General features: G+C 36.9%; 1 protein-coding gene across 3 annotated transcripts in view; it reads left to right on the forward strand.

Annotated features, from left to right (window-relative positions):
* Positions 1 to 26,421, forward strand: part of MEE44 (Nucleotidyltransferase family protein) — a 265,903-nt gene that overhangs the window by 70,873 nt on the left and 168,609 nt on the right. For 2 of the 3 annotated variants that reach the window (XM_089395862.1, XM_089395861.1), the window contains exons 6-7: positions 11,206 to 11,388; positions 11,506 to 11,568. The exons of the other annotated variant lie outside the window; for it this stretch is intronic. In XM_089395862.1, coding sequence (XP_089251988.1) covers positions 11,206 to 11,388; positions 11,506 to 11,568 — 246 coding nt within the window. The remainder of the gene's footprint in view (positions 1 to 11,205; positions 11,389 to 11,505; positions 11,569 to 26,421) is intronic. 3 annotated transcript variants of the gene reach the window in all.

A 26,421-nucleotide genomic window follows, 5' to 3' on the forward strand; every position in this document is an offset into this window, starting at 1 on the left:
TGTGAAATCTTTTTCTCTTGCCGCTAAAATCTCCTTTTCTCACTGTTGAAAACGCCCTCGCTGAAACCACTGCTCTCTTCCTCTTTTCTCCTTTGCTAAAATCGTCCGTCTCCAAGTGAAACGACTTGCTCGATTTGTGTGATGAGGGGATGAGGCGAGAGTATTTTTAGAACTTGCGAGAGCCATCTAGAAGCATCCAAAAGATATTTTATTCGCCAAAAAAGCCACTTTAATGTGGCCGTACGAATTGGAACCACGTTTCAGGTTGTACTGGGCCGCGTTTCCCCCACGTGAAACGTGGAAGTACGACCTGAAACACATTTCTAGGTTGTGGCAAACACGTTTAGCGTTTCCTTACTGTTTCTACCCAAAAACGACCTCTAGCCTATCATTTCTTGCAACATAGGATCATACCCAATGGATCTAGTTCAGATGGTGGCCACGTCGTTGGAGTTAGAGTGAACAACTTGTATAGGGTAAAGTGATAACCTATTTGAGCAATGACATGAAACAAAATCACGACAGAGAATAGGGAGCAAGAAACTCCAAAGGTTGAGCAACTCAATGGGAGTCAGTCTTCGGGTTCAAGACGAGAGGAGCAGTCAATAGATTCCTCCCAATTTGTTATGAAGGTCTCTTTGTACAAGATGACCTTAAAAGATGTTCAGGAGCAGGAGGCTTCTAGGAACAAGTTCATAGGGAGTGGGTCTTCAAAGATGATGGCAGGGAAGTTTTCCTATTTTGCGGGAGTAGTCGTGGATCTTGTATTGGAAAATGTAACTAGTTTTAGTCTTCATAATTGTCATTGTACTCATGTCATTATGTATATCTTATGTAACAAACAAAAGAAGAAAGAAAAAGTATTATTTTCAAGCATGGGTTTCATGCTTCTTTTGATTGGTCAACTAGGTTAAGCATGTTTTTCATGCTTCTAGGGTTTGTTATGTCTTAAAAATAATTGTCATGAGTCAAGAGAGTCGATGTCATTTGTATAAGATCCTATTGGGCAAGTTGTAGCATGAAAAATAATATGTTTTTGTGTCTAGAATGTCAAAAATACCTTTAGTAACAAGTCGACCTAGAAGAGGCTATTCGACCTCATGAAAGGCATATATAGAAGTAGTTTCGACCTCATTTGACACACATTTGATCTGCACAAGAGACAAGTTCAATGTGAAGCAAGGAGCAATAAGAAAGCAAGAAGAAATCAAGAAAAGGAAGAAAGATATGATTTTGAGCCTTATACTCTCACACATGCGAAATAATTAGGGTTTCTGCAACTATTACAGGGCTGAGAGTTGAAGGTCAAGGTTGCAGATCTGTGCTAGAGGCTGAAACTGAAATTTGATGTAGATTGAAGGAGGAATGATCCTTGTTCACTTGGTTGATCTTTGACCTATTTGGAAGGGATTCTTGGAGGGATGACTTAGTGCTTGGAGGAGGTCTTGGCTTTGGTCTTGGGGACTTGGTTTTCTCATTTGGTTAGATTATATAAGAAGAGAAGAGATTCCTTCTGGGTTTTCTCCTTGGAAGGGTTTTGCCCTAGCTTGGAGCCTACTTCTTGTGTCCATTGTCTATATTATTTATGCTCTTGATAATTGTTTGATGAAAGAATTTAACAAAGAAAAATAAGAAGCTAACTAAAGTTCACAAGCAATTATTAAGAATAAGGAGAATTGAATTAATAGCCGCCCTACTGGATTCTCCAACATGGTATCAGAGCTAAAGTGAAGAAAAGGCAATTTGAAGATCATCTTGTTGACATAAAGAAGGGTGCTTGTCAAAGGGAACCATTTGCAACAAGGACACAAGGAAGGGAAGAAGACCTATTGCTCTAAGACTACTACATCTAGCTCAAATTAAAGGCCTCGTCATCATAAGAGGGATCAAACTCTTGTTAAAGGAATGAAGGATATTGTCTTTCTTTAAAGGGAGGTTGCTTCATCTTGAGAAAGGAACATTGATCTCTCTCTTGGAAGGATATCAATTTGAAGGCTCGTTGAAGACAACTTTGTAGGAAGCATCTTACAAATTTAAGGAAGACAAGGGAGCATCAAGGAATCCTGGTGTCATCATCCACTATTTGGAGTAGCTTGAAGATTGTTGAAGACATCCTAGAAGTCATCACGCTAAGGTATCTTTGAAGTCTTCTGAAGATTCTTGAAGGCATCATCAATAAGAACACTTGGTTGACAAATACCATATTGTCTTTCATGTCTCAATCCATAGATCAAATGGCTACATTTTGTAAGGAAATCAACAAGCTCGTTGGATCAACCAACTTTATAGCTTTGAAGAGGAGGATTGATTTGGTGCTTACTGAAAATGAAGTCATGGAATATGCTCTTGGTGAAATTACTCAACCAGACAAAGAGAAGACTCAAGAATTAGCAAAATATAAGAAGGGAGAGGTGCCACATGATTCTTATTGAATCCATAAAAGATCACCTTGTTCCCTATGTAAAAATGTACTCTATAATAAGTACATCAGGTCAGAAAATATCCTTGAGAAATCAACTATATAAAACAAGGATGTCAAGGGATGAAGATATGGTGACATAACTCATGAAGATTTCACAATTAAGGGACCAGTGGCAAGGACTTGAGAAGTGATCTTCGATTTAGAGATGACCACTTCTGTACTAAATGCCTTGCCGCTGAGTGGAGCAGTTTTGCATCTAGTGTCTAGTCAAGAAAGGATACCACTCCTTTTGATGAATTATGGGTTCAATGCATCTTTGGAAGAAACAAGGATAAAGGCAAAGGATGACATTGAATCAAATGGGAAGTCTCAAGCCTTTGTTGTAAAATCCAAGAATAAGAAGAAAGGGAAGTTTGGAAAATCCAAAGGAAAACTAGATATGTCCAAGGTGCAATGCTTTAGTTGTAATGGATATGGACATTTTAAGAGGGATTGTCCAAATAACTCTCAAAGTATGAAGGAGCAAAAAAAGAAAGGAAAGAAGTGGAGGTCACATAGTAGAAGAAAAGCAATAACTTGAGAAGAAGTCGAAAGGAGAAGAGGCCAAGGATCTTTACTATTGAAAGAGCTCCATCTCTATCAGGTTTATGTACAGTTTGTCTTTCTTTTTTTAGAAAGTAGAAGTTAGAGTAACATGCACCATTGCATTCTCTAGAAGAGTTTTGATTTTTGTAGCATCATGAAAGGAAGCATGGCATTATAGAAGAAATTAAAGTCTGCGTGATCAAATTGCTTTGGAAGAAGTCATCTAGCTAATAAAATGAGAAGACTTGAACCATCTTACACATCATAGTTCATCCAATCATTTTCTAACATATTGTTAGAGGTAGTCATTTTGCAAGTAGGATCCGCAGAATCCTCCAATAAGAACCATCATTTAAGAAGGTTCTTGGAAGAAGCATTATGACATGACTAGTATGTATTTCATTTAGTATGGAAATTATAGTCTTGAAGGATGAAGGGATAGTGATGGTCAAGTTTTAGTTTGAGAGGCAGAATTAAAGTCTTTCTCCTCTTAAGTAAAACTTATCTTCTTGTGTCCATTGTATATATTGTTTATGCTCTTGATAATTGTTTGATGAAAGAATTTAACAAAGAAGAATAATAAGTTAACTAAAGTTCACAAGCAATTATTAAGAAAAAGGAGAATTGAATTAATAGTTTCCTTACTAGATTCTCCAACATTTAGGTCCAGGATTGAAGTCGGTCTCAAGTGGCAGAAGTACCTCCTTTGCTAAGAGGGAGTGTTAATGTTTGTAGTTCGGGCAAATATTTTTGCACAAGCCTAAGTGTGCATGCGTGCAAAAGTCACTCACAATCTCCTTAGCATGCTTGCTCAAGTGTGAGCAAGTTGTTTTGTAACTTCGCCTAAGTTAGACTTAGGAAAAGCACACAAGTTTTATGTTGGCGTATTGAGCTAAAGTAAACTTAGGAAAAGTAAACTAAATTACTTTAGTGACTTTGTGAGGTGAGATCTAATTTCGGCTGTGAATCACTTTGGAGATTAGGGTTAGGGATTGAGATCAATGTGAAGTTATAAAAGCAAGGCTAAGGAGAGCGAGAAGACACATTACAATAACACAAGATTGAGAGAGGCATCTCAGTGAGCAAGTGTGCTGGGTCTAAAGGAGTGTAAAGAGTTTGAAGATCTAGATTTGCAGAGAAGATCGAGCGCTAATCTATGGCAGATCTGCTCGATGAGATTTACGTTTATTTTATATTTTGTAATTTCCTCAGTTGGGCCATTATCTTAGGATGGAAGCTCAAGTATGTTCTGAATCATTGTTAATGATGAATTGATTTCACTAGACAGAATCTGTGTGTCATTGTGATTGAGATCAATGTATTTTCTTTCGTTGAATTTTATTATGTTAATGAACCTATCTATTTATTTAGTCAATAGATCCGTCAACCCTACTACGAATTAAGTGTTGGGTGTTGGGTTTGCAGGAAAATTAACAATCATCCCACTATCACTCCTAATCATGTAGGTTATCACCTGCCACAATACCTTTTTGACGAAAGGAGTCCATGGCTTACTGAAGCCTTTCAGGGTTGCCCTCACCAATTCTTTATCTGACAATACCTCCCCATATGCAACCAACTCATCATGAACTTGTGATATGCTGCTGAGATATGATGCTATGTTATCTGATCTAGACGTCTTGGTGTCCCTAATTTTCTCCTTTCGAACAATCTTCTTGTTCTGTTTGTCAATTTGATATAATTTTGTTAGAGCAGTGTTCTTTTAAAAACATGAGGGATCACATGATCATTCACTCCATCCAGAATAATCCTTTTGGATTTCACATTCATTTGGTTATGGATGGCCAGTAAGGTAGGATCGATAGGAGGCGTGAGTTGCTAATCTGTAAACTCCCAGATTCCATTCTCCATCAACACCAATGCTATCCTCTCCTTCCAAGGACTATGGCTGGATGCATCCTCTAATTGTGCTTCAAATCTCAATCTGTTTGCATCCATCCTTCCATCCTCCAAATCAAATACTCAACCCAAAGAAATATTACTACTAGGAAATAATTATTTTGCTAAAACCTTGGTGACAAAATCGATCTTCCTTCACTGTAGAGTTTATTTCACTTTAACCATGTTAATTTTCCAATACCATATTTGATTTAAAATCCTAGCAATTTATTTTATACCGAGAAATATCTTCACCCAATATTTTTTTTTAATAGAAAAACTGTTGAATTATGGTATTTGAAGATAAATAATTTGCGATGGAAACTTGAATATAAACTCAGTCATAAACTTGACAAAATTTTCTCCCTCCAAATTGTCTTTCACTTTTATTACTTGAAATCAATGGCTCCCTTAGCAGGGAAAATAACCCTAAGAGAATACATAGAAAATACAACAAAATAGAGCATGGAATTTTGAGCCCATTGGAAATTACGCTCCTCTGAAAATTTTGGCCCCTGGAAACCCGACTTCTCCAATATGTAAATAGGCCTCTTTTCTCCTAGCCCTGTATGACCCCCTCCACATTGGAAGAAACTCGCCCTTCACCTAGGCTGTATGGCCCTCTTGCGCAAGCTTCTAGTCGGAAGTCTTGGCCTTGTGACAACTCTTGACCTCATCTCTCTAGGATCTTGGCCGCCTTCAAATTCTTCTCACCGAAATCTCATTGCTGCACACTTTTCTTTCTCTTCAGTCTTGAGTCTCTCACTCCTCTTGAGCAATTCAAGCTCTTAATGAAATTGATGCATCTTTCACGTCTTCTTTAGGCTTCTTCTATGATTTCTCATTGCGCTAGATCTCAATCCCTAGATATCCTAAGTGATGGATGACTAGGATTAGATACTAAGCCTCAATTGAGGTATATGGTAGAGACTAGATCTAACTCACTAAAGTAAATTAATTTACTTTTCATAAACCTTAGCCCAATTGCCAACATTAATTAATTGACTCATCAATGTGCTTTTCCTAAGTTATAATTATTAAAGAATGGTAATATCACTTCCATAATAAAGTAAACAAATACCGAAAGAGGCTTTTGGACATCTTTTGCATGCTTGATACCTAGCTCATGCAAAAACACCTGTCTGAACTATCATCAACAACTTATGGAAGATGATATTGTTGAAACATTGCATGGATAATTTCTAGAGGCTTATATAAATATCCTAAATACTAAAACATGGTTGAGTTTAAAATGCCCCAACTCCTAGTGTGTAGTTAGTAGTTACTAGTTACTCAACCATTGCTTTTGTTCAATATAAGCCATGCAAAGTTGAATCAATCTCTATAATCATTAATGAAATGGATTTAATGATAGTTGTAAGGAATCCAGTGAGACTTATTTGGCGTATAGCTAGAGCTATGGTCATGTGTTATCACAATCACTGCTCCAATTTATTATAAACAACTTGTTTCTACCATATTTGTAGAAAGGGAACTATTTTTTGGCTCTCAATGTTTTCTTTTGAAACTACTTAGCTTCCTTGTATAGGTTGAATTGTGGTTGCATGGGCATGTTACCTCTATTCTATGAATTGGTGGTGTGTATTAGGATTGAGTCAATACATGTACCTGTTTTGGTGTGTGTCACGAGTTTATGAAGGAATTGAAGTATTGTGAGTAATTGGTTGCAAGTTTAGTTGGCTTATTATCAACCTTAAATAATAAAACAACCTTATGCCTGATACAACATACATGTTCATTACATTCATGGAATTCCATCCTTATGGAAGATATTGGTTTGTTAATTTTGGAATGGTGTAATGAATATAATAATATAAATATTATAAATAATAATAATCATAGTAATGATTAATTAAATAATAATTAATTATTGAAGAGACATGTCCCAAAGGACATGACTATTTGTGAAGGGGCACCTTGCCTAGTATATAAGTAGGGCCCTCATTTGTAACTAACCATAGATATTCTTCATTCATACATTTATATAATATATTCCTATTCCTAAAATGGATTCTTTTACTGTATTCCAAATATCTTGGACTATTTGATGTGAGTATACAAACTCTGTTCGTTACAGTGGTATCAGAGCTAATCGACTCTCCGATTGCTCAATTGTTGCACAGAGCTAGTCTGATCCGACCTTTAGCCATCAATCTTCGTCAAGTTTGTTGCCGTTGTGATTGAGGCTTTTAATCACACCAATTTTTGGAGTCTCTCCATTTTGTTGTCAAGCCGTTGGCCATTATTTCAAAAATTGAAAAAAAAAAGAGAGGAAAAAAAAGAGAAAAAACTATATATATATATATATATATATATATATATATATATATATATAGATGAAATAAAAATAAATAAAATTATAGAAATAAAAATAAAAAGAAATAAAACAATAATTAAAAAAGCAAAAAAGGTCAGAAAAAAACACAAAAATAAAAAAAGAGATTATAAAAAAAATAAAATTAAAAATAAAATTAAAAAAAGGGGTTGCATTTGCAAGCTGCTATAGCCTCAGCAATAGTAGCCGCAGCTGCAAGCCATCATCGACTTACTGACAATAGCCACAATTGCAAGCTGCCATCAATGACTTTGACCTCCACCCACACAATTTTGTACAATACTTTTTCTTACAAATGAGATACATGTCGTCTGTAGTTGTTGCTTGACGAAAATCAAGCATGCCCACATTTTCTATTTGTAGGAGCTAGGAAAATAAAAAATAATTATCACAGGACGATTGGTCAAAGATTATATGATCAACCCCATAATTACTGTGAGGAAAATGAAACCCATACAGAACGTCACGACTATACATAAGAGGGCTATGTAAATATTATATAAAAGAGTGTTCTTTTTGAAATTTTAAAAGTGTTATGAAGTGTGGAGGACATAGAGGTTAGTTTTATATATACATGGTGGAAAAGGTATTCAAAAGCAAGTTTATTAAAGGGAAATTTAATATTAAGTTATTGTAAAAAAGGGATACTTAATATTATATATAATATAAGGATTACCTAGGGAAATATATTATTATATTACCAAGTTTGCGTAAAAGAGGTTTTTGTTGTTGTTGTTGTTTTGAATATTTTAAATTTTTTTATAGGTTGAAGAACTAAAGTTTCAATAAGTATTGAAGGAAAAAAAGGTAATTAAACATTTTTATAAAATAGTTATATTAAAAAGAGACTTTATTATAATTTGAATAAGTGAGTCACTCACACGAAGAATATATAAACATGAAAGTATTGTTTTTATCGACGAACACAAGATGGAGCCAATCATTGAAGAGAAAATAATGGAGTCTATAATGGGAGAGAAAGGAAGATTTTTGGAAACTTCATATAACTATGCTTTATTGCTATTTAGAAATAAAGGGACTCTTGTAGGAAAATATTGTTGAAGAATCTAGGGCAAAGTGGTGTAGTGTGATTCTTCATTACTTGATAACAATTTGTGGAGTCTTTTTACTTTTCTTGTTAGCTTAATCTTCTTCTTCTTCTTATTAATGCATATGTGTGTACTTCATCAAACTGCTACCAAAACATAAAAACAAGAACACAAGATGTTGGCTCTCTGCCAGGGCCAAAACCTCTCTTCTCTTGAGAGGAAAATCCTTTAGTGAATTTCTCTTATTGAAGCTTCTATTGATCAATGTCAAACCCTATACCCCTGACGAGAATATCCTCCAAGCACAAGTCAAGTCCTTTCAAGATCACTTCCTCTTGCAGCACTTCGTCTTCCTCCCTTCGGCACTTCTTCTGGCAACTGTTGCAGACTTAGGGCAGCAACAATGCAGCCCTAATTCTCCACACTTGTGAGTGATTCTCCTCACAAAACTATGTTAGACTTGTCTTCCTTTCTTCACTTGCATACCCTTCTTCTACGCTTGAGAGATAGGCCTTGTAGGCCTAGTTTGAACCCTAAACAGTGAGATATATGTGGCTGTGATAGTGCTGCTGTGATGACCGCAGTTAGCCCTCCTTCACTCGCACGTGTGACTGTAATAAGCTTCAGATCAGCCCTATTTACTTCGCTATCCTTCCTTGCTTTCTCGCTTGAGTGGGAGGCTCTTTAGGCCTATGATCTTAACCCAAACAATGGAGTTTGTATGACTGTGATAGAGGGTTGCTATGACAGCAGAGAGACCCTCTCCTTCTTCGCACGTGTGGTTGCAGCAGCCCTAAAACATACCTCTTAACTTCGGTGGTATACCCTTCTTCCTTGCTGCCCATGGAGAGCCTTTTCCTTCGCTCTTTCTTGCCTTTCACCTTCGCAGATTTCAGAGAGTACTTGAATGCGTTATGGAGGAGTGGACAACCTCTATACATAGAGGTCTGTCCCTCCATTTAGGCCGACTAGTCACCTTGTTTGTAGGCCGACTTGAGGACTGCTCTTATGCTTTGGATTTCTTCTTTTTAGGATGTCATAGCTTGGAGGATGCTTGTGACTTTGCTTGGAGGCATTCTCTTGACCATAATACATATACATACAAGGTATAACATGCCCTTAAGGTCTTCAACCTATTCTTTTGACTATTTGACACACCTATAGCACTTTAAATAGTGCTAGACCTATTTCAATGAGCAAGAAACTCATTGACATATATTATAAAAATAATATTTCTTTTCCTGAATAAGTACAAATATCAAAAGTACATTTATGAAGACCGAACCTAGTTACATTTCCTTCAAAAAAGATGCCACTATTTCTATCTCTCTCGCTGAAGATAAAAATTATATTAACTCTAAACTCGCTAGCCAATTGGTGATTCGTGAGTGAAATATAATAAAAAATTAGACCTATGGAACACAAAACAATATGACAAACTGATTCACAATTAAATATTGGGGACTATACATTTATATCGCAATTCTTTGTTCAATCTCTATGGGGAGATCGAGGTGACATAATTTTTGGTTCACCCTGAATGGAATCACCGGGGTCGTTCATTTCAAACACAAAGAAAAAGTTTTTGACATTTCCTACAAGAAGAAAAAAAATAACGCTATAGAATGTAATAGCAAATTCAGTGACACTAGAAGACATAAAAGATATCTCAAGAGTAATCCTTCAAGAAAGTCAAATGTAAAATGCAAAAGGAAGTTGACAAGATATCGCGAACAAAAACAGAGAAGTTTCTCACCTCAAGGACCACAGTGAAAAGTTACTGACACAAATTAAGAAGCTTAAGAAGGACAAGAAGTCATTGGAAAACAAGGTACAATAGTTTATCAAGAAGGAAGCGTCGAAATCTTCAAATGTGGAAATTCAAGTTGAAAAAAAGGGAACAAATACAAATATCCCATTAAATTCATAGTTCAAAACAAATCCAAACCCGATTGAAGCCAAACATACTCAGACGTTGTAGTTCAGAGAATGAAAATTCCAAGTGAAGATTCTATAACCAACTCAACAACATTAGTACCGGAAGAAAATAAGGAAATTGCCAAAAACATGATGAGGGAAAATCGGGTCACAAGAAATCCTTATCGACATCCTCATTATAAAAGCAGAGACGTTAATTAGTTAACGTATCAACATCATATAGAAACAAAACAATAGACTTATGTTCCAAAGACTATTGATGTCAGCGCAATTCAATCTTATGATAAAAATTCATTTGAATTATCCAGTAACCGCACGATTTCACGGAAGATTGATTTAGGATGGTCAGATTTCTGATTAGTTCGACAATTTTGTTTATCACTTAGAGGATCCTATCATCTTGTATCATCGAAGAATTATGAAAGATGCGAATAGATTACAAGACAAAGAAGCAGATGACACGCCTTGTCAGCGATAAGCTTTGAGGACAAAGCTTTTCTGAAGAGGAATGCAATTTTATGAATATAATAATATAAATAATAATAATGATTAATTAGATAATAATTAATTATTAAATAGACATGTCCCAAAGGATATGACTATTTGTGAAGGGGCACTTTGTCTAGTATATAAGCAGGGCCGTCATTTGTAACCAGCCATATATATTCTTCATTTATACTTTTATATAATATATTCTTATTTCTAAAATGGATTCTTATACTGTATTCCAAATATCTTCATTTATACTTTTATATAATATATTCTTATTTCTAAAATGGATTCTTATACTGTATTCCAAATATCTTGGACTATTTGACGTGAGTATACAAACTCTGTTTGTTACAAATGAACTGGAATAAATTTATTCTTATTATGTTCTAGAATACTTTGCTTGAGATCATTATCTTCTGAGAGATTATTTTAAGCTTTTACGATTATTGTTTGCACATCTCCAGGTTGCTACTGAAAATTTAATGAGGAAACCATTCATTAATGCTGCTGTGGGGAAGGTTTCTCGAGCTCTGCAAGTCCTCTGGCCAAGATCTAGGACAAAAATATTTGGTTCCATTGCTACTGGATTAGCCCTTCCTACAAGTGATGTTGACCTTGTTGTTCGTCTTCCTCCAGTTAGAAATTTGGTAAGAAGCATATGTTGGAGGCTTATTTTTTTTAATGGCCTAAAATAGTGGTGAGAATCTTTATAACGAATTGGAGGAAAACTCAACAAGAAGTCATATGTTCGTCAAAATTTGCAGGAGCCTATAAAAGAGGCAGGCATTTTGGAGGGCCGCAATGGTATAAAAGAAACATGTTTGCAGGTAATGCAATTCTTTTTTTGTTGCCTTCTATTAATTTATTATTCTTTTCTTAAAGGCAGATAAAAAAGTTTACTCTATTTTTTCTGGGCTTGGTTTTTTTTTATTCTCCTTCTCTAAACTATCCAAACTTCTGTTTAAGGTAATTGTAATAATGGAGTATATTAGATAAGTAAGGTAAGATCGGTAATTTTATTAATATCCACAAAGTACCAAAAAATATAGGTCAATGGGACTGAAATGGTACAATTCAGTAGTGAGGGAGTGGGAGTGCCAAAGCAACTCGCAGAAGCCAAAAGGTAAACTACTGAGTTGGAAAAGTAGCCAAAAACATAACCCGAGAATCAACATGATAAACGACTACACATCATTATAAGTGGGTGAAAAATGAAAGAGGTAAGCTGCCCCAGCAACCACACTGGAAATAGCAGTGGAAGTAAAGGTTGAAGAAGATAAAAGATGTCCATGGTGTACTGTCAAGTAGCCAATACACTTGTTGGTTGTGCCCTCAGTGGAGGGAACAGCAAGGCAACGTCCTGACTGTGAAACCCTGGGAGGGGGTCTGGAATGATCAACTAAGTCTCTCCTAATATTTGAGGCTGCTGAAGAGAAATTGGTGATGACAGACTAATCTCCAGAATGTGGGTGCTGAGCAACTGACCTGTGCTCAGAGCTAAAATGAGATCTGTGCTGATATGGAAATGGGAACTTTGTAGAAGGTGCATGGCATGGGGGCAGGTGTGCCTACTGAAGATTGAGAGGAGGTTTGTGGTCTCATTGATGTAGTGACAGCGCCTTGGGCTGGCTACCATCAGCAGCAGATGAGAGGGAATGAAAGAAGTGATATGTCTGAGGGGATGTAAGTTATCCAATTCAGAAAATTTAATGGAATTGCTACTCAGAAAAGCCCTAATTTCCTATTAACTGAATTTAACAAAATTGTTATTCAGATTTAACAGAGAATTCAAAATCTACTTATTCATTTGATAGTACTTACTTTGAATTCTGTCTGCTGGTGTCTCTGGCAGTTGCTCTGGCGTTCTATGGCTGAAGATTTGCTCTGTTACGACTCTTGCTCCCGCTACATTACCAAAACGACCAAAACCTCCCTGCCGAACTGGGTACAACCTAGGTACTCAGTTTCAGAATGCTTCCCAATCGATGCAATCTGATCCCCTGTGCCCAAAAACTTCAGTACGATCAAGGCTCAGTCCTTATTGTCTGTACTCTCCGTTAAAATTGTTCTCCTTCCTTTTCCCTCCCATTTTTCCTCTTTTGCCTTTCTTAAATAGAATTCCCCCCGTCTCCCAGTGATTTCTCATGTTCGAGGTTCCTCCAAAGAGGGATAAGGGATAAGCTTTAGTTTTAGATTGAGTCAGCATATGCCACTTGGGTCAATGGTTGACAGCAATATTTTTTTAATTATTATAAAATATCTAGATCTTATTTGTATTCATGGTTAAAACTCTGTCACTTTATATTATGCTCCTTTTTATTGCATTATATATATAATGGATTCTTTTTAGTTGGTTTAGTTTGTATATTATAATTTCTTCTTTTAGTTTATAGTAATATATTTTATAATTCCTTTTTTTTATTTTATATAATATGTATTTATTCAATTTATTTTTGCATTAAATATATTATATCCTCTTTTATATAATACATGTCTTTCCTTTATATTTTGTATAGTTATATATATATGGTGGTGGTACATACATTAAGTACCTCACTCATTATATTTAGTATTTTGTCAGTTAGGTATTCACTTAGAACTTTCCATAATTAATTCATTTATCTTTCACTGGGTAATTTCATAATAAGTTAATATGTATACTAGCGCAGTACATTCGATGCATGCATATGTAGCTATCATATGCATGCCTCATATGAATGCTAATAATCGTGTTCTATCCGTAATTCGAGATGGTCATTACATGGGGTCTGCACAAATGTTTGGAGAACATGTGAACTCAGAATTTTCAATAACAGAGAAAAATACGGGGCAAGAAATATGATCAATATAAAGCATAGAAGCAACCAAAGCCGACTTCATCCAAACCAACTCCCGTACAATATAATGAGCATAAGTTATCCATCCAAGGGAAGACAGAGTGTTTTGTCTCTTGCCTATTCGCATTCCATTTAATACATTATTTTAGAGAATTTGGGGAAGAAGAAGAGACAGGAATTTTGCACATTCTTTGCTAAGCTGTTAGACTGTGCCAACGTGTTCTCCATTGTTTTTTCTCGGTATCTGTGGTGAAGTTAGCATGCTAGGTTGCGTAATGAATTGTTAGTGCAGCCAAACATTTTTCTTGTGTAATGGGGTCACAACACTGTAAGTTTGGAACATGTGGCCTGGCTTTTTTTGCATGCGCTAGAGAGTGTCGCTTGTTAATCGAAACTGCGCAAGTGGTTGCTCATGATAATGTTTGTTTTGTGTCAATAGATTTTGGTTGAACTTCTCCTTTGAGCGACTCCAACTCTCATGGACTCAGCTGATCTTTGAACTTCTCTGGGATCATAATGCATTTGTCGATTTCTTAAGATTATTAATCCACGTCTTCTGCTAAATGCCATCAATAAAAAGGCAGAAAATACTTGGCCTCCACGAATGATGCAATATCTGTTGGACAACTTGGACTGCACATCTCTGCATGGATGAGCTCTAACATAGTTTTTGCACCTCCAAATGTTTCCTGTCAAAACCCCTCTCATGCTTTAACTCTGGTGAACATGCTTCCAACACCTCTTTCACTTCCTAAATAGTAGGTAGACCAATAACCATCTTTAACCTAGTCAGAAGTGAAAGACACTAGAAGTTGAGATGCATATACCTTTGATGCCATAGAAAATTAACATTGGGACCTGCACTGGCCACCAACATTTGTGTATGGTAACAAACCCTTCGTGAAACTCTTACAGCCCATGCACCTTTACTTCAGATCCTCCCTCTTCTCTTGTCCAGGCAATTGCCTGTTGTGAACAAGAATTCAACGTCTGGACATGGTTTTATAATCTGTATGACAGAAAGCAGCTTTTTACTTAAGGAATAAAAAACGCTTTTCTGAGTATAGATTTCTAACCACTTGTTAAATGCAGCTGTACACCCGCATGCCTTTCACTTACAGGTGTCTTTGTCCTTGAGCTATCTCCCGCAGACACACGAGTCGCCCACGTATATCATATGCTTTGAGACACATAAGTCAAAATACAAACCATTGCCTCATGCCCTGAAAGATTTGCATGCTCTCCACGCATATTCTTTACTACTGAACTCTTGAAAATCTGAGATTGTTATAGTTTGCAGGCTTGCCATTTTTAAGCAAACTTCCTTAAAGGAAAAAATAGCTATTTCTTTCTATCCTCACATATCTTTGCCCACCTGTTAATTTTTCATGCAGTGCTATGGCTGACTCAAAGACAGTTTGTGCTTCCCAGAACTGCCTCCCATCATTTGTGCAAAATTGGTACCCACATCTCGATTTCCAAGATCTACCATGTGTAGTTTAAACAGAGTTGAAACCCATGCATCTAATACAATTACAGGTGAATTTCTCTTTTGTTACAGATTGCTTCCTTTCTGCCCCTGCAGTCTGCTAACTCAGCAATATCCAGCAAATCTACTCATTTGCATCACATTGACACAACTTCAGATAACACTCTCACTGGCTGCATATGATAACTGCACACGATGTCAACCATGTCAACAACACTTTCATATATGTCATACTAGGAAAAAAACACCACTGATCAGGTGCTAGGGTCCTGCCTCTCCTTGTATCCACAACCTGTTGTCTAAGCCTGCCCACAAGCCACATGATAATTTCTAGTCTGATGATGTAATTCAATCTGCTTTACATGCTTTCCTTGCCCAGCAACTGCCCTGTCCACATCTATACCACCTATTTAATTAAGTCTGCTTTACACGCTTTCCTTGTCCAACAACTGCTCAGTCCATGTTTATACCACTGTTGTGTCTGAAGATGTGTTTGCAGATGCAACTACTTAACCAACGTGATTTACACAAGTCCAATGTTAACTTTAATACTTTCCAAAAAACACCCAATGTTAAACCATCAAATGCCAAGCCACAAAAAAATTCAGGCTTTACAGGTGTCTTCGTCCTTGAGCTATCTTCCACAGACAATCCACAGACAAAGCAGTCGCCTTTGTATATCATACGCTTTGAGACACTTAAGTCAAAATACCAGCCATCACCTCACGCCCTCGAAGATTTGCATGCTTTCCACGCATATTCTTGACTACTGAACCTTTGAAAATCTGAGATTGTTATAGTTTGCAGGATCGCCCTTTTAAAGCAAACTTCCTTAAAGGAAAATTGTGCAAAACTATTTCTTTCTATCCTGTAGTGTTTCCGAAAAATTAGTTGTCCGAGAGATGAAGTAGCCTATCGATCCCCATAGGCTATAGTCATTGATAAAAGGGAAAATCCCAAAATACCCAATGGCTGGGCAAGTTTGGGGCAGCTGGGCAAAGAAAACCCAAAGTTGGGGTTTTGAGTGAACCTCACTCAATCAATTAAGGAGAAAGATCCCCTCAAGGAAATCTATAAATACAAGAGGGTTGATTCCATTTGGATCATCATTGAATTGGAACACTTATCTCTGTTTTCTTGAGACTGAGGCTTTGAGGGTTTAAAGACCCCTTTTCTCCTATCAATTTCAGAGGTGAAAGATTCCACTCTAGTTGGTAATATTATTTTCTTATTTTCTCTCTTATGGCAAGTGGGAAACCAATTTGCTTAATAACAAAGTTTGTGGAGCAGCTAAAGGGACACTCGGATTTCTTCTGAGGCGAGACAAATTAGTAATGGGTAGAAAGTCAAAGTTCTGTGAGAAGGAACCCCTGCGAATTCATCTTGAGATGGAATCAGGACATGCATGAAGTAGAATATTATCCTATTTCTAAAAAGAACGAAGTATCTAAGGTTGATACCTGTGTAATTATTCTGAGAAATATTAATCTGCAATTCCCGAGTGTTGAAGGAGGCGAATTCCAACCAAGACGAATTCCATCCTGAAGATTGTATTTGCAATAAGACCAAATTTTTTGAGGAATATGTTGCTCCTGAATGAAGTACAAAGAGTGATATGAGACAATTAAAAAGGAGCGAAGCAGTTCCAGGATTCCCTGAAGTGTTGCAATGATGCTAAACAAAATCAAGAGGGTTTTCTGAAGGAAGTCTAAGGCTGAAGAGGAGTTCAATACTCTGCTATTATTACGCAGAATATTTTATTTTGGGCAATCCAAGTTTATGGAGGGTCAATACTTGAGTTCCACAGTTTGTAGATGAAATAGTGACTAAAGATACGCCGTTCTTGGAGCCATTTGAAGTGGAGACGACACTCTCTGTGGATCTATAATCGACCACAAGCAGCAGATCAGATGAAGATGATGATCTTAGATTGAACGAACTTCCCAAGTTGTTGGGTTAGAATTCTTCACTGTCGAGCATTGTCATTTCGTGTCTATTGTGTAGTCTGTTGAATGGATATTAGTTTATTATTGGAGCGCTAATGTTGTCAGTCTGTTGAATGGATATTAGTTTTCATTGTTGAACCGCTACTGTTGTCAGTCTGTTTAGAGTCTAGACTTACAACTGTCGGTTGAATTACTCACATTTGGAACATGTTTGTATTTGGTCTTTGGACTGGACTTGGATTATTAAATGAATTTTACATAGAGGGGCCCTTGGCTTATATATGCCCTATGGTGCCTTTCCATGGAAGGGCATGATTTTCTGATCGTGCCCTTTCCCTAATTAAACTACAGTTACATATTGCAATTTTTACATAACAGTGCCTTCCTCTCAGAAAGATGCTTTGTCCTCGAAGCATACATAACGACGGGTGTTGTTGACGAAATTCTTCTGTCTCACAGGAGGCTTCTTCTTCTGGTGGATCTTTCCACTTAATCAATGTTAAATTTTGTTCTTTGCTTAGGACAATCACTTCAATGTTCATGTTAGCTCATTTATAATTCCAATTTAGTTCCATTAGCAATCACATAATCCATTATCACATTGATAGTAACTGAAGAAAGAACGTAGACAATAAATGCAAAAGACAAGCCAAGACAAGAGAACACAGGATTGGCTCAAGCCAGGGAAAAACCCCAAGAAGGGAAAACCCTTGATCAATCTTCTTATTAAATATATCAAATGTCCAACAGAGCGAGATATGAGAACAATAATCTAAAGTCAAGGCAGACTAGCCAATTGATCTAACAACACAACCTTTAAACAAATCGATGGTGTACACAAGATTGCAATCTTGATATACTGAAGAGGGTTAGGGCTGTTGGCGAATAACTGATGACCCTTCTAACTGAATCAGAACACCTCTTCTTAACTGCGGCTTTGCTTGACAAGAAGGATGCTACCCTTTGCCAGTCCTTAGGGTCAGATCTGTGGCTCATCTTGTAGCATCAAACTTTCAAAAGGTTGTGGCCTTTCTTTGAATCAACAGGCAACAAAATACTAGATCAAGATATCCTGAATACCTTCCTGGGCCATACAACAGTTCACTGAGATGCTCCACAAAGAATTCTGATCATTGATTCAAAGGTTACACTCTCAGTCTAGGCAGCGGTGTACTCCTTGTGCCTGCGGTTTAGAGAGGAGACCCAACACCAGGCCTCTCGGCCCTTCAACAAGATACTCCAACCTTGTTGTAGCTACAACAAGCTCTGCGGCCCAGAACAAAAGGTAAATAATAGTAGAAACTAACACCGAATGGCCCACACTTACCTCAGATGTCTCGACCTTGTTCCTTCAAGAGATCCACACCAAAACGTCAAGACAATCCTTCCCCAAACTCTTCTTTCTGCCTCAGTCCAGTGACATTCTAGAGGTAGATATGATTCACTCTTATGTTCTCAAATGAGGACGGAGGGTGACTATATATATACAAATAGATATGATGATTTTCCCTTATGGAGGTTAGTCAACCTTGACACTTTGGAGGCAAATTCAAATTACAATTTTTCAAAATTTCCCCGTCTTGATAAGGTTATGCCTTATAGAATTTCTTTTGAGTGAATAAGTACTTTTTCTTATCCTAATTTGGTGATCCTTAAGTCGAATTTGATCCTCTCGAGAAGAGGATTTAATTACAAGGATTATCTTTATCAAATAAGCTGTCCAAAGTGGAATTTGGCCCTAGTTGCCAATTTTAACAATCAAGTATTCTTTGATTACTCGCGATCGCAACTTCTTTCTCTGGTGATGATACCTTCTAGTTCTAAAACGATCTTCCCTTCGTCATCTAATGTCGTAAGCGTTGTCTGTGCTGCTTGGTGTTTGCCAAGTGCTTTTTTAAGGCAAGATACATGGAAGACGTTGTGAACACGAATTTTATCAGGAAGGCCTAAATTGTACGCTATTTGGCTGATCTCTTTGTTAATATGGTACGGTCCATAGAACTTTGGTGCCAATTTGTTTTTTCCTTTATTTTTTAAGGACAATTGCTTGTACGGCTAAAGTTTAACAAATACCCATTCTCCAACTTCAAATTTTCTTTCTGTTCTGTTTCGGTCAGCCTGTTGCTTCATACGATTTCTTGCAATATTTAGATTTACCAGTAACCGAAAGATTCCACGAAAGATTGATCGAGGATGGTCAAATCCTTTCTCAGTGTGACAATTTTGTTTATCACTTAGAGGATCATATTGTCTTGTATCAACGAAGATGATAGTTCCGAGACGAGAAGACACTCAAAACAGAAGAAGAGATCAATCCTTTTCATCGGTAAGCTTTGAGGTCAAAGCTTTTTGAAGAGGAGGGCAGTGTTATGAACGTAATTTATAGAAAAATAATAAAAAATAATATAAACAATAATAATTATAATTAATGATTAACTGACTAATAGTTGGTATTGAAGAGGCATGTTCTAAGGACATGACCATTTGTGAAGGGGTCTCTGCCTAGGTTATATAAGCAGGGCTTCACCCTCATTTGTAATCATCATCTCACTTGTGTTCAAATATTCTTATATACAATTACTTGTCCTACAATGGATTTCTTTGTCTTCGAAATATTCTGAAGATTACAAACTTTGTTCGTTACATTGGTATGAGAGCATTCCTTTGAGTATACAAACGTTGTTTATTACATGCAGCAACTGCCCAGTTCATGTCTATGCCATTGTTGTGTCTGGAGATATGTTTGCAAATGCAACTACTTAACCAATGTGATTTACACGAGTCCAATGTTAACTTTAGTACTTTCCTAAAAATCCACACAGTTAAACCATCAAATGCCAAGCCACAACAAACTTGTGAGACATTTCTTTGTGCACATCTTTCTGCTCACATATGTTCTTCTCTCCTGTAACTGTGTTTTTATTTTTTCTAATCCTTAGTCTGTGGAAAAATGATTTTTTCAAACATTAGGATTTTTTTTTCCATGTTGACTTACTTATTTTGTCAAGTTCAAACTGTGATGTTTTCCAGCTGAATTTCTATTTCAACGTCTTACACATCCACTTCATGCATGCCTTTATCTGTCAATGTCTTCTACAAAGGATACCCTGCTGGCCTTCACGTTTGTAATTTTTAGCATTTAATATCATATTGCGAAAATCATGAATCTCTGATTTTCACAATTTAATATCAAGTTGCTGGCTGAAGTTTTCTCTCTAATCTCCAGTGCAAACCAAATGAGGCTGTCTGTTGTTATCCTATGGTCTATGTGTATTTACATTTACCATCTGCCAGGTCTGCCCTGATCATGCAGGCAAACACATCTGCATCGGTCTGATGTATTTACGGTGCCCTCCTTTCTGTTTCTGTTTGGTGTTTCCTAGCCTGCTTTCACTTCCAGGTTCTGTGTGATATCTACTTTCTTGTGCCGAGAGAGTCTATGCCCGTGACATCTGTTGTTACTAATTCTTGCCTAACTTTGACTTTATCAAATATTCACATGGAAACCTTAAAAACTTAAACCTTGCAAAAAATATACAATACTAAAAGATGTCAAATATCGAATGCGTTGCTTCCACAGTTGACTCATGTTGATCTGTGAGTCGTGACTCTCCATATGACTTGTGACCCAAGACCACGCCCCCCATTCTGTTTAACCCTTGAAACTGAACTGTCTCCCTGTGACTGAATTGTTGAAGCTTGTGATAGCTTCAAAAGGTCTTCTGCATAGGCTTGGTGTCCTAGCATGTAGAAGATGATTACTTGCCTCTTTAGGTGCTTGCTTGGAGTAAGTGATTTATGTCTTCTTTTCTAAGTTTAGAAAAAGTACAATAATTAAAGTCAATTAATTATTGTGGACTATTAAGTAAATTTTTAATGATAAATAATGAATTTAAATGACTTAGAAATGATCTCAACAATTGATCTCCCAGACCTTCTAAAAAGAAGATTAGGGTTAGGGATTTGGGCTTGACAAAGATTATAAAGTGTGACTAAGGGAGAAGTGAAGACACAAAGGTGGAGAAAATGATTTTCTCTAGAGTGAGAGGTTCAACTAGATTGTAGCATAGAGGAAGAGTGTAGGTGGATTCAAGAGCATTTCCAGGAGGTTGAATTGCTGAAGTGAGAAGGATGTGGAATTGTTAAAGAGGCTGATTTTCAAGGGCCAAATTTCTTGAGGCACAAAGGCTGTTCAAAAGGAAGGCATAGGGCTAAGTTGTTGGTGAGAGGTGGGCTGAAATTCTCTACGCTGAATTTCTTTAGAGGCCAATTTCTAGCGGGCTGAAATTCCTAGGGCCAAATTCTTCTAGTGGGGGCTAAGTTACAAGTTTCATTCAATGCATATTTCTTTGTAATTTCTCTTTGGGTTGAAACCTTGATTTTCTCGAGATTAATTGATGAAGGAGAATTGTTGTGGGTGTTTATCTAATGTAATGTGTTTTGAATAAAATATTCATAACTATATAATATATTAAAATAAATAATAAAATAATAATAAATAGACATTAATTAATAATTAATAAATAAATTAAATTATATTAAGTTGCCGAATTAATTATGAAAGGGCACTCATGTCAAAATTCGTGTCTTAACTTTGTGGCCAGTCAACTCCTATAAAGGAGAACCGCCCAAGGACTTGTAAATCATCCATTATTGAATAAAATATATATAAATTTATTATGTGCATTGATTTGTCTTTGATTGGCAAATTCAGTGAACAAGTTTAACTGTTCCAGTGGTATCAGAGCCAAACAAATCTTTCTGCCTGTGCTGGGTTCATTCATTGTGAGTTCATTCACTGTTTCACTCCCTGTCCATGCCTCGTGCTTCCCGCAGCTAACCGCCGATCGTTCCAGACTGTGCTCTCTCTCCATCGACCAACTCGCAGCCTGTGCTATCGACTGGCCTCCTCGACTGGTCCTCGCTGCCGTCGACCTACCACTGCACGTAGCCGTCTTTCCCCGAGAGTTTGACACCCATCATCTGCATCGCATTCACCTGCTCCCATCGTTTTTCCATTTGTTGCTTGGCTCCTACTTTGCTCCTTGTCAAACAACTATACAACATGTCCCCACAGCTGGTCCACGTCCGAAGTCAAACAACATGACTCACCAATCTTGAACCACCGTCTGAGTCGTGAGGTTTGTGTCGGTTGAATAACCCGTGAGTTTGAAATCACATCTTTTTTTTTAAAGATTGATATATTCATTAAAAACTATATTACATAATTTTAATATAGTTTTGATATATTCATTAATATAAACTATATTATATAATTTTAATATAGTTATATATTTATTTAAATAAAAAAATGGGTTTGATAGGAAAAAAATAAAGCCAAGATGGGGAGTAATAATGACAACAATTTGAAGAAATTTTAAGAACTCGATAGAATGTGCAAGCGCCTTGATAATGTCGAAAGAAAGCAAGATGAATTCGGAAAGAGCCAAGAGCAGATAATTAGTACTCAAGACCAAATGACAGAGAATATCAAAGAATTGAAGAGCATGATGAGCCAGTTTATGGGAGGAGCCAATCCACCTTTTAATCCCTCAGCCACACAAAGCCCTAAGACTCAGGAAGGCGAAATTTGTCCAAGTCGTGAATTTCCGTTGATGCACGAAAAACCACAAATATCGGATATACAGTTCGAAGGAAGTTAATACTATACAAAGTTTCCCAAAAAAGACTGTATTAAAATTACAAGAGAATTACCTAAGTAGGATGGTAAGGACCATGAGGGCGCCATTGTATGGGTAACTAAAATGGACGTCATTTTCGGAGCAAACCCACCAATAGGTGAACAAGAGAAGGTCATGACCACATCTGATAACTTGGAAGCTGAAGTATATGATTGGTTCCTATGGTGGTCCAATAGATGTGCAACTTTTTCGTTCAATTGGGAAAATTTTAAAAACGCCTTGCTCAAAAGGTTACTGCTCAAACTAGTAGGGGTCCTAACAGGGGATCCTAAGGGAGAACTATTAGGTCAAGGGAAACAATGTAGCAATAACCCACTGTCACCTTAGCTAAAGCTCCCTGCTCTTTACGGACTTTCATTAATGGGAGGAGACCTGGTATGAAGGAAATCACTAGATGAATAAGTCAATAAAGGGATGAGAGTGATTCCTAAGGGCCTATTCACAAGAGAGACTCAATTTTGTGGTTTGCTCGCTTGAGAAGCAAGGTGTAAAGCTCTCTAAGAAGGGCCAAGGGGGTTTCAAGAGCTAGGTTTTGCAAATAAGATTTTTAAAGGAGGGACCTAGTCTAAGAGATCCTTGTGAAAACTTGGATTCCAAGTGGCCTTTGTGAAATTATCTTCAAAAGGTTGTGGGACCACACAGGACCAAGTGGACCCAAAGTTAGGTCAAGGGTGTGGAGTTGATCAATCAAGGGTATGCTTGACCTAATTGAGGGGAAGAAGGTGATCACCGAAAGAATTTTCAACAATCTTAATGTAATGATCCCAATGAGGTCACTAGCCAGGGAATCAAAGGGCAAGAAACAATCTCGGAGTTAGGGCTTGAAATATCTCAAGATCCCACCGTCGGAATGACTTCAAATTTGGAGGGCTCCTAGGAGACACAACAACGTAGTAGAGACTAAGAGATCAATTTTTTTTTGACGAGTAATTTGTGAGAAATGTGATGCCCTAGGTCCCCTATGGAGGCTAGGCCTAGAAGAAAGGGAGTGGTGATAAAGATTATGCTTTTTTGGTGATCACCTATGGAGGACTAGTGCTTAATCCTTTGGGAGAAATGGAGCAAGGAAGATTCCAATGCTTGGGATGATTTCACTTAGTCAAGGAGGCCTCTAGAACAATTTCGCATGGCAATTAGGGCATGGGACAATTGCTTCAAGGTATTTATACTTCGATATGCAATATGTGATGACTTATCAAGATAAAATTTTAACAAAATATCTCTAGGAACATTCACTTATTCAAACATGGCCCATGACATGATGCAACACTATAAAAAGACAAATTTCTGCCATTTCACACAAGAAAAGCAACAAATTTCAGCCTAGTAGAACGAATTTCCCCAACAACATGCATGTGACATAAGAAAAGACAAAATAGCACTAAAAAATCACTTACATGTGAGAACAAGTATATCCAATCATCATCATATGCCAATATAGAAGCTCCAAGACAAAAAATGAAGAGATCCAAACATCAAAATTCATCCATCCATCCAATTTCGTCCTCCAAAAAGAATAGCGAAAATCTCACAAGAGAGAATGATCCAATCCAAGTGATGATGATCAAATGATTCCATCACACTTCTATTTATACACTTCCTAATGAATTCAATTTAGCTAATTAGGCCTAATTAGCCCCTAAATTAAAATAATGTGCATAATAACAAAACCTTTGGTGACAAGCCCTCCAAATAGCTCAATAATATAAAGACAAGTCTCTCAAGAGGATCGAATGATCAACAAAGTGATGTCGTTGGGCCTTTGAGGAGGCTTGATGAAGTCGAAGGGGTGCAATGATGAAGAAAAAGACTCCAAACATAATGGACAAGGGGTTGGCCCAACGACATAGGTGTTGGCACTCAAATGATAACACATGCAAAGTTGGAGCATGCATGTGCCTAACCTACTTAGCTGCCTATAGCTGCTTTGGCTATTTAGAGGCTCCTTTGTTGTACGTTCATTCCTATTGCTAGGAATTTCTATACAGGAGTTTCATGCAATGTTCCATAAGGAAGTGTCCACCTAGGGGGGGGGGGTGGCACTCACCACATCTCCATTGCTCTCGAGATGCAAGGATGCCTTGGGAAACATTTCCTCACTCCCCCCTTTTGAGCAAACTCGGGGAGATGTAGGGGGAAACATTTCCCCAATGTGGGGGACATGTTTCCCTAAAAGAAGTTCTTGTGCACGCCCCCTCGCAAAAAGCACTAGGCTTCCCGCTTGAATTTTTCTTGAAAACATTAATTTATGTGTGGGGAAGCCTAATATTCAACCCTATGGATCTACTAATGCTATGTAATTAATGGTAATGTTAAACTCGTAAAGTAAAAAGATGAAAATGAAAGATAAAAGAAAATGTAAAAGGAGTGAAAGTGACATTCTCCTTTATCCTTCGTTTTCATCCTTTTGCTTAAATTTTAACATTAACATTACCTTTCAAAATCTGACAGACTAAATAGTTTTCAGGTTTACAGGATTTGCATGATCGCAACGTTTCCATTGGACTCTATCATGCATGAAGTTATGGAACTAGCATTTAATCAAGAGCACCAAGCCCTCTATGTACCTTGATGCTGGTGGCATTGATCATTGAACTCCTTTGTCATGACCGTGGTTTTTATTTTATTTTAATGCTTAGATGGTGACATTGATGATGAGGATCCCAATATACACAGTGATTTTGATAATATGTAGCTGTTTGTTGCAACATGGATTTTTTTGGACTATAGGCCATCTAGAGCCTCTTTGTTGATGTATTTTTAGTTCAAATATGGGTTGCACTTGATACTGTTTTGGTTATGTGAACCCTTGCAATATATATGAGAAACTTTGCATGTTTGTGTATAGTGGTTGGGATTCATATGGATGCACATGAATATCACATTTTTTTTTTGTTTTTCAAAATTTGAATATTTATGTATTTTTTGGTTGATCAGTTTTTTTCCAGTTCCCAGTTTTGGGTTCGACCGGTTCAATTGCTGGTCCGGTTCTGAAAACATTGGTTCATTGACTCTAGATAGTGATGACCTTAGAACAAGTCTTTGACTCATCACTTTTTACTATTTTTGAGTTTGAGTAATTTCAATTTACTGTTCCAGTCTTTGGACTTTAGTATCTACTATTTGCTTAGTAGTAATCAGATTCTAGAATAATGAATGATGAATTTAAATCAATGTACACAATATTTTACTATTTCTTTTTCATTAAGTCATTTATGATGTATGAATCAATGTATTTGATTATTGAATTTGAATTTGAATCATGTATGTACACACACACATACCCCAACGTATGCCTCTCCCACCTGAATTTCCTTAAAATTGGAGGGTGCTCTCACACATCCACCCTGTGCATCTCCCTGTTCTATTGTCCCCCTGTCCCGGAAACTTGGTGGAACATGGGTTTCATGGCTGTTAGTCAACTGCTGAAGGAGAAATTCATTCTGAACAACAGGTAAACCCTTGACAAATAGATGGTGAACAAGTACAAAAGAAAATTGAAATATTAAATGATATGATATAATCCACTTTGTATGCACCTTGTATGGCACGAAAGTGTCTTGGATCATGTAATTTTTATATGGTTGTTGCATTTTTTTACATTGTATATTTATAATATATAATGATTGTATTTTCCTATATATATAGTTATATCTATATTTCTCTCTAAATTATGCAGTTCTGTCCAGCTGTCATCAAACCTCAT

Source organism: Pinus tabuliformis, chromosome 1_2 (genome assembly GCF_031772625.1).
Source record: "Pinus tabuliformis cultivar Carrire ecotype Pingquan chromosome 1_2, CPIR1, whole genome shotgun sequence".
NCBI lineage: Eukaryota > Viridiplantae > Streptophyta > Pinopsida > Pinales > Pinaceae > Pinus > Pinus tabuliformis.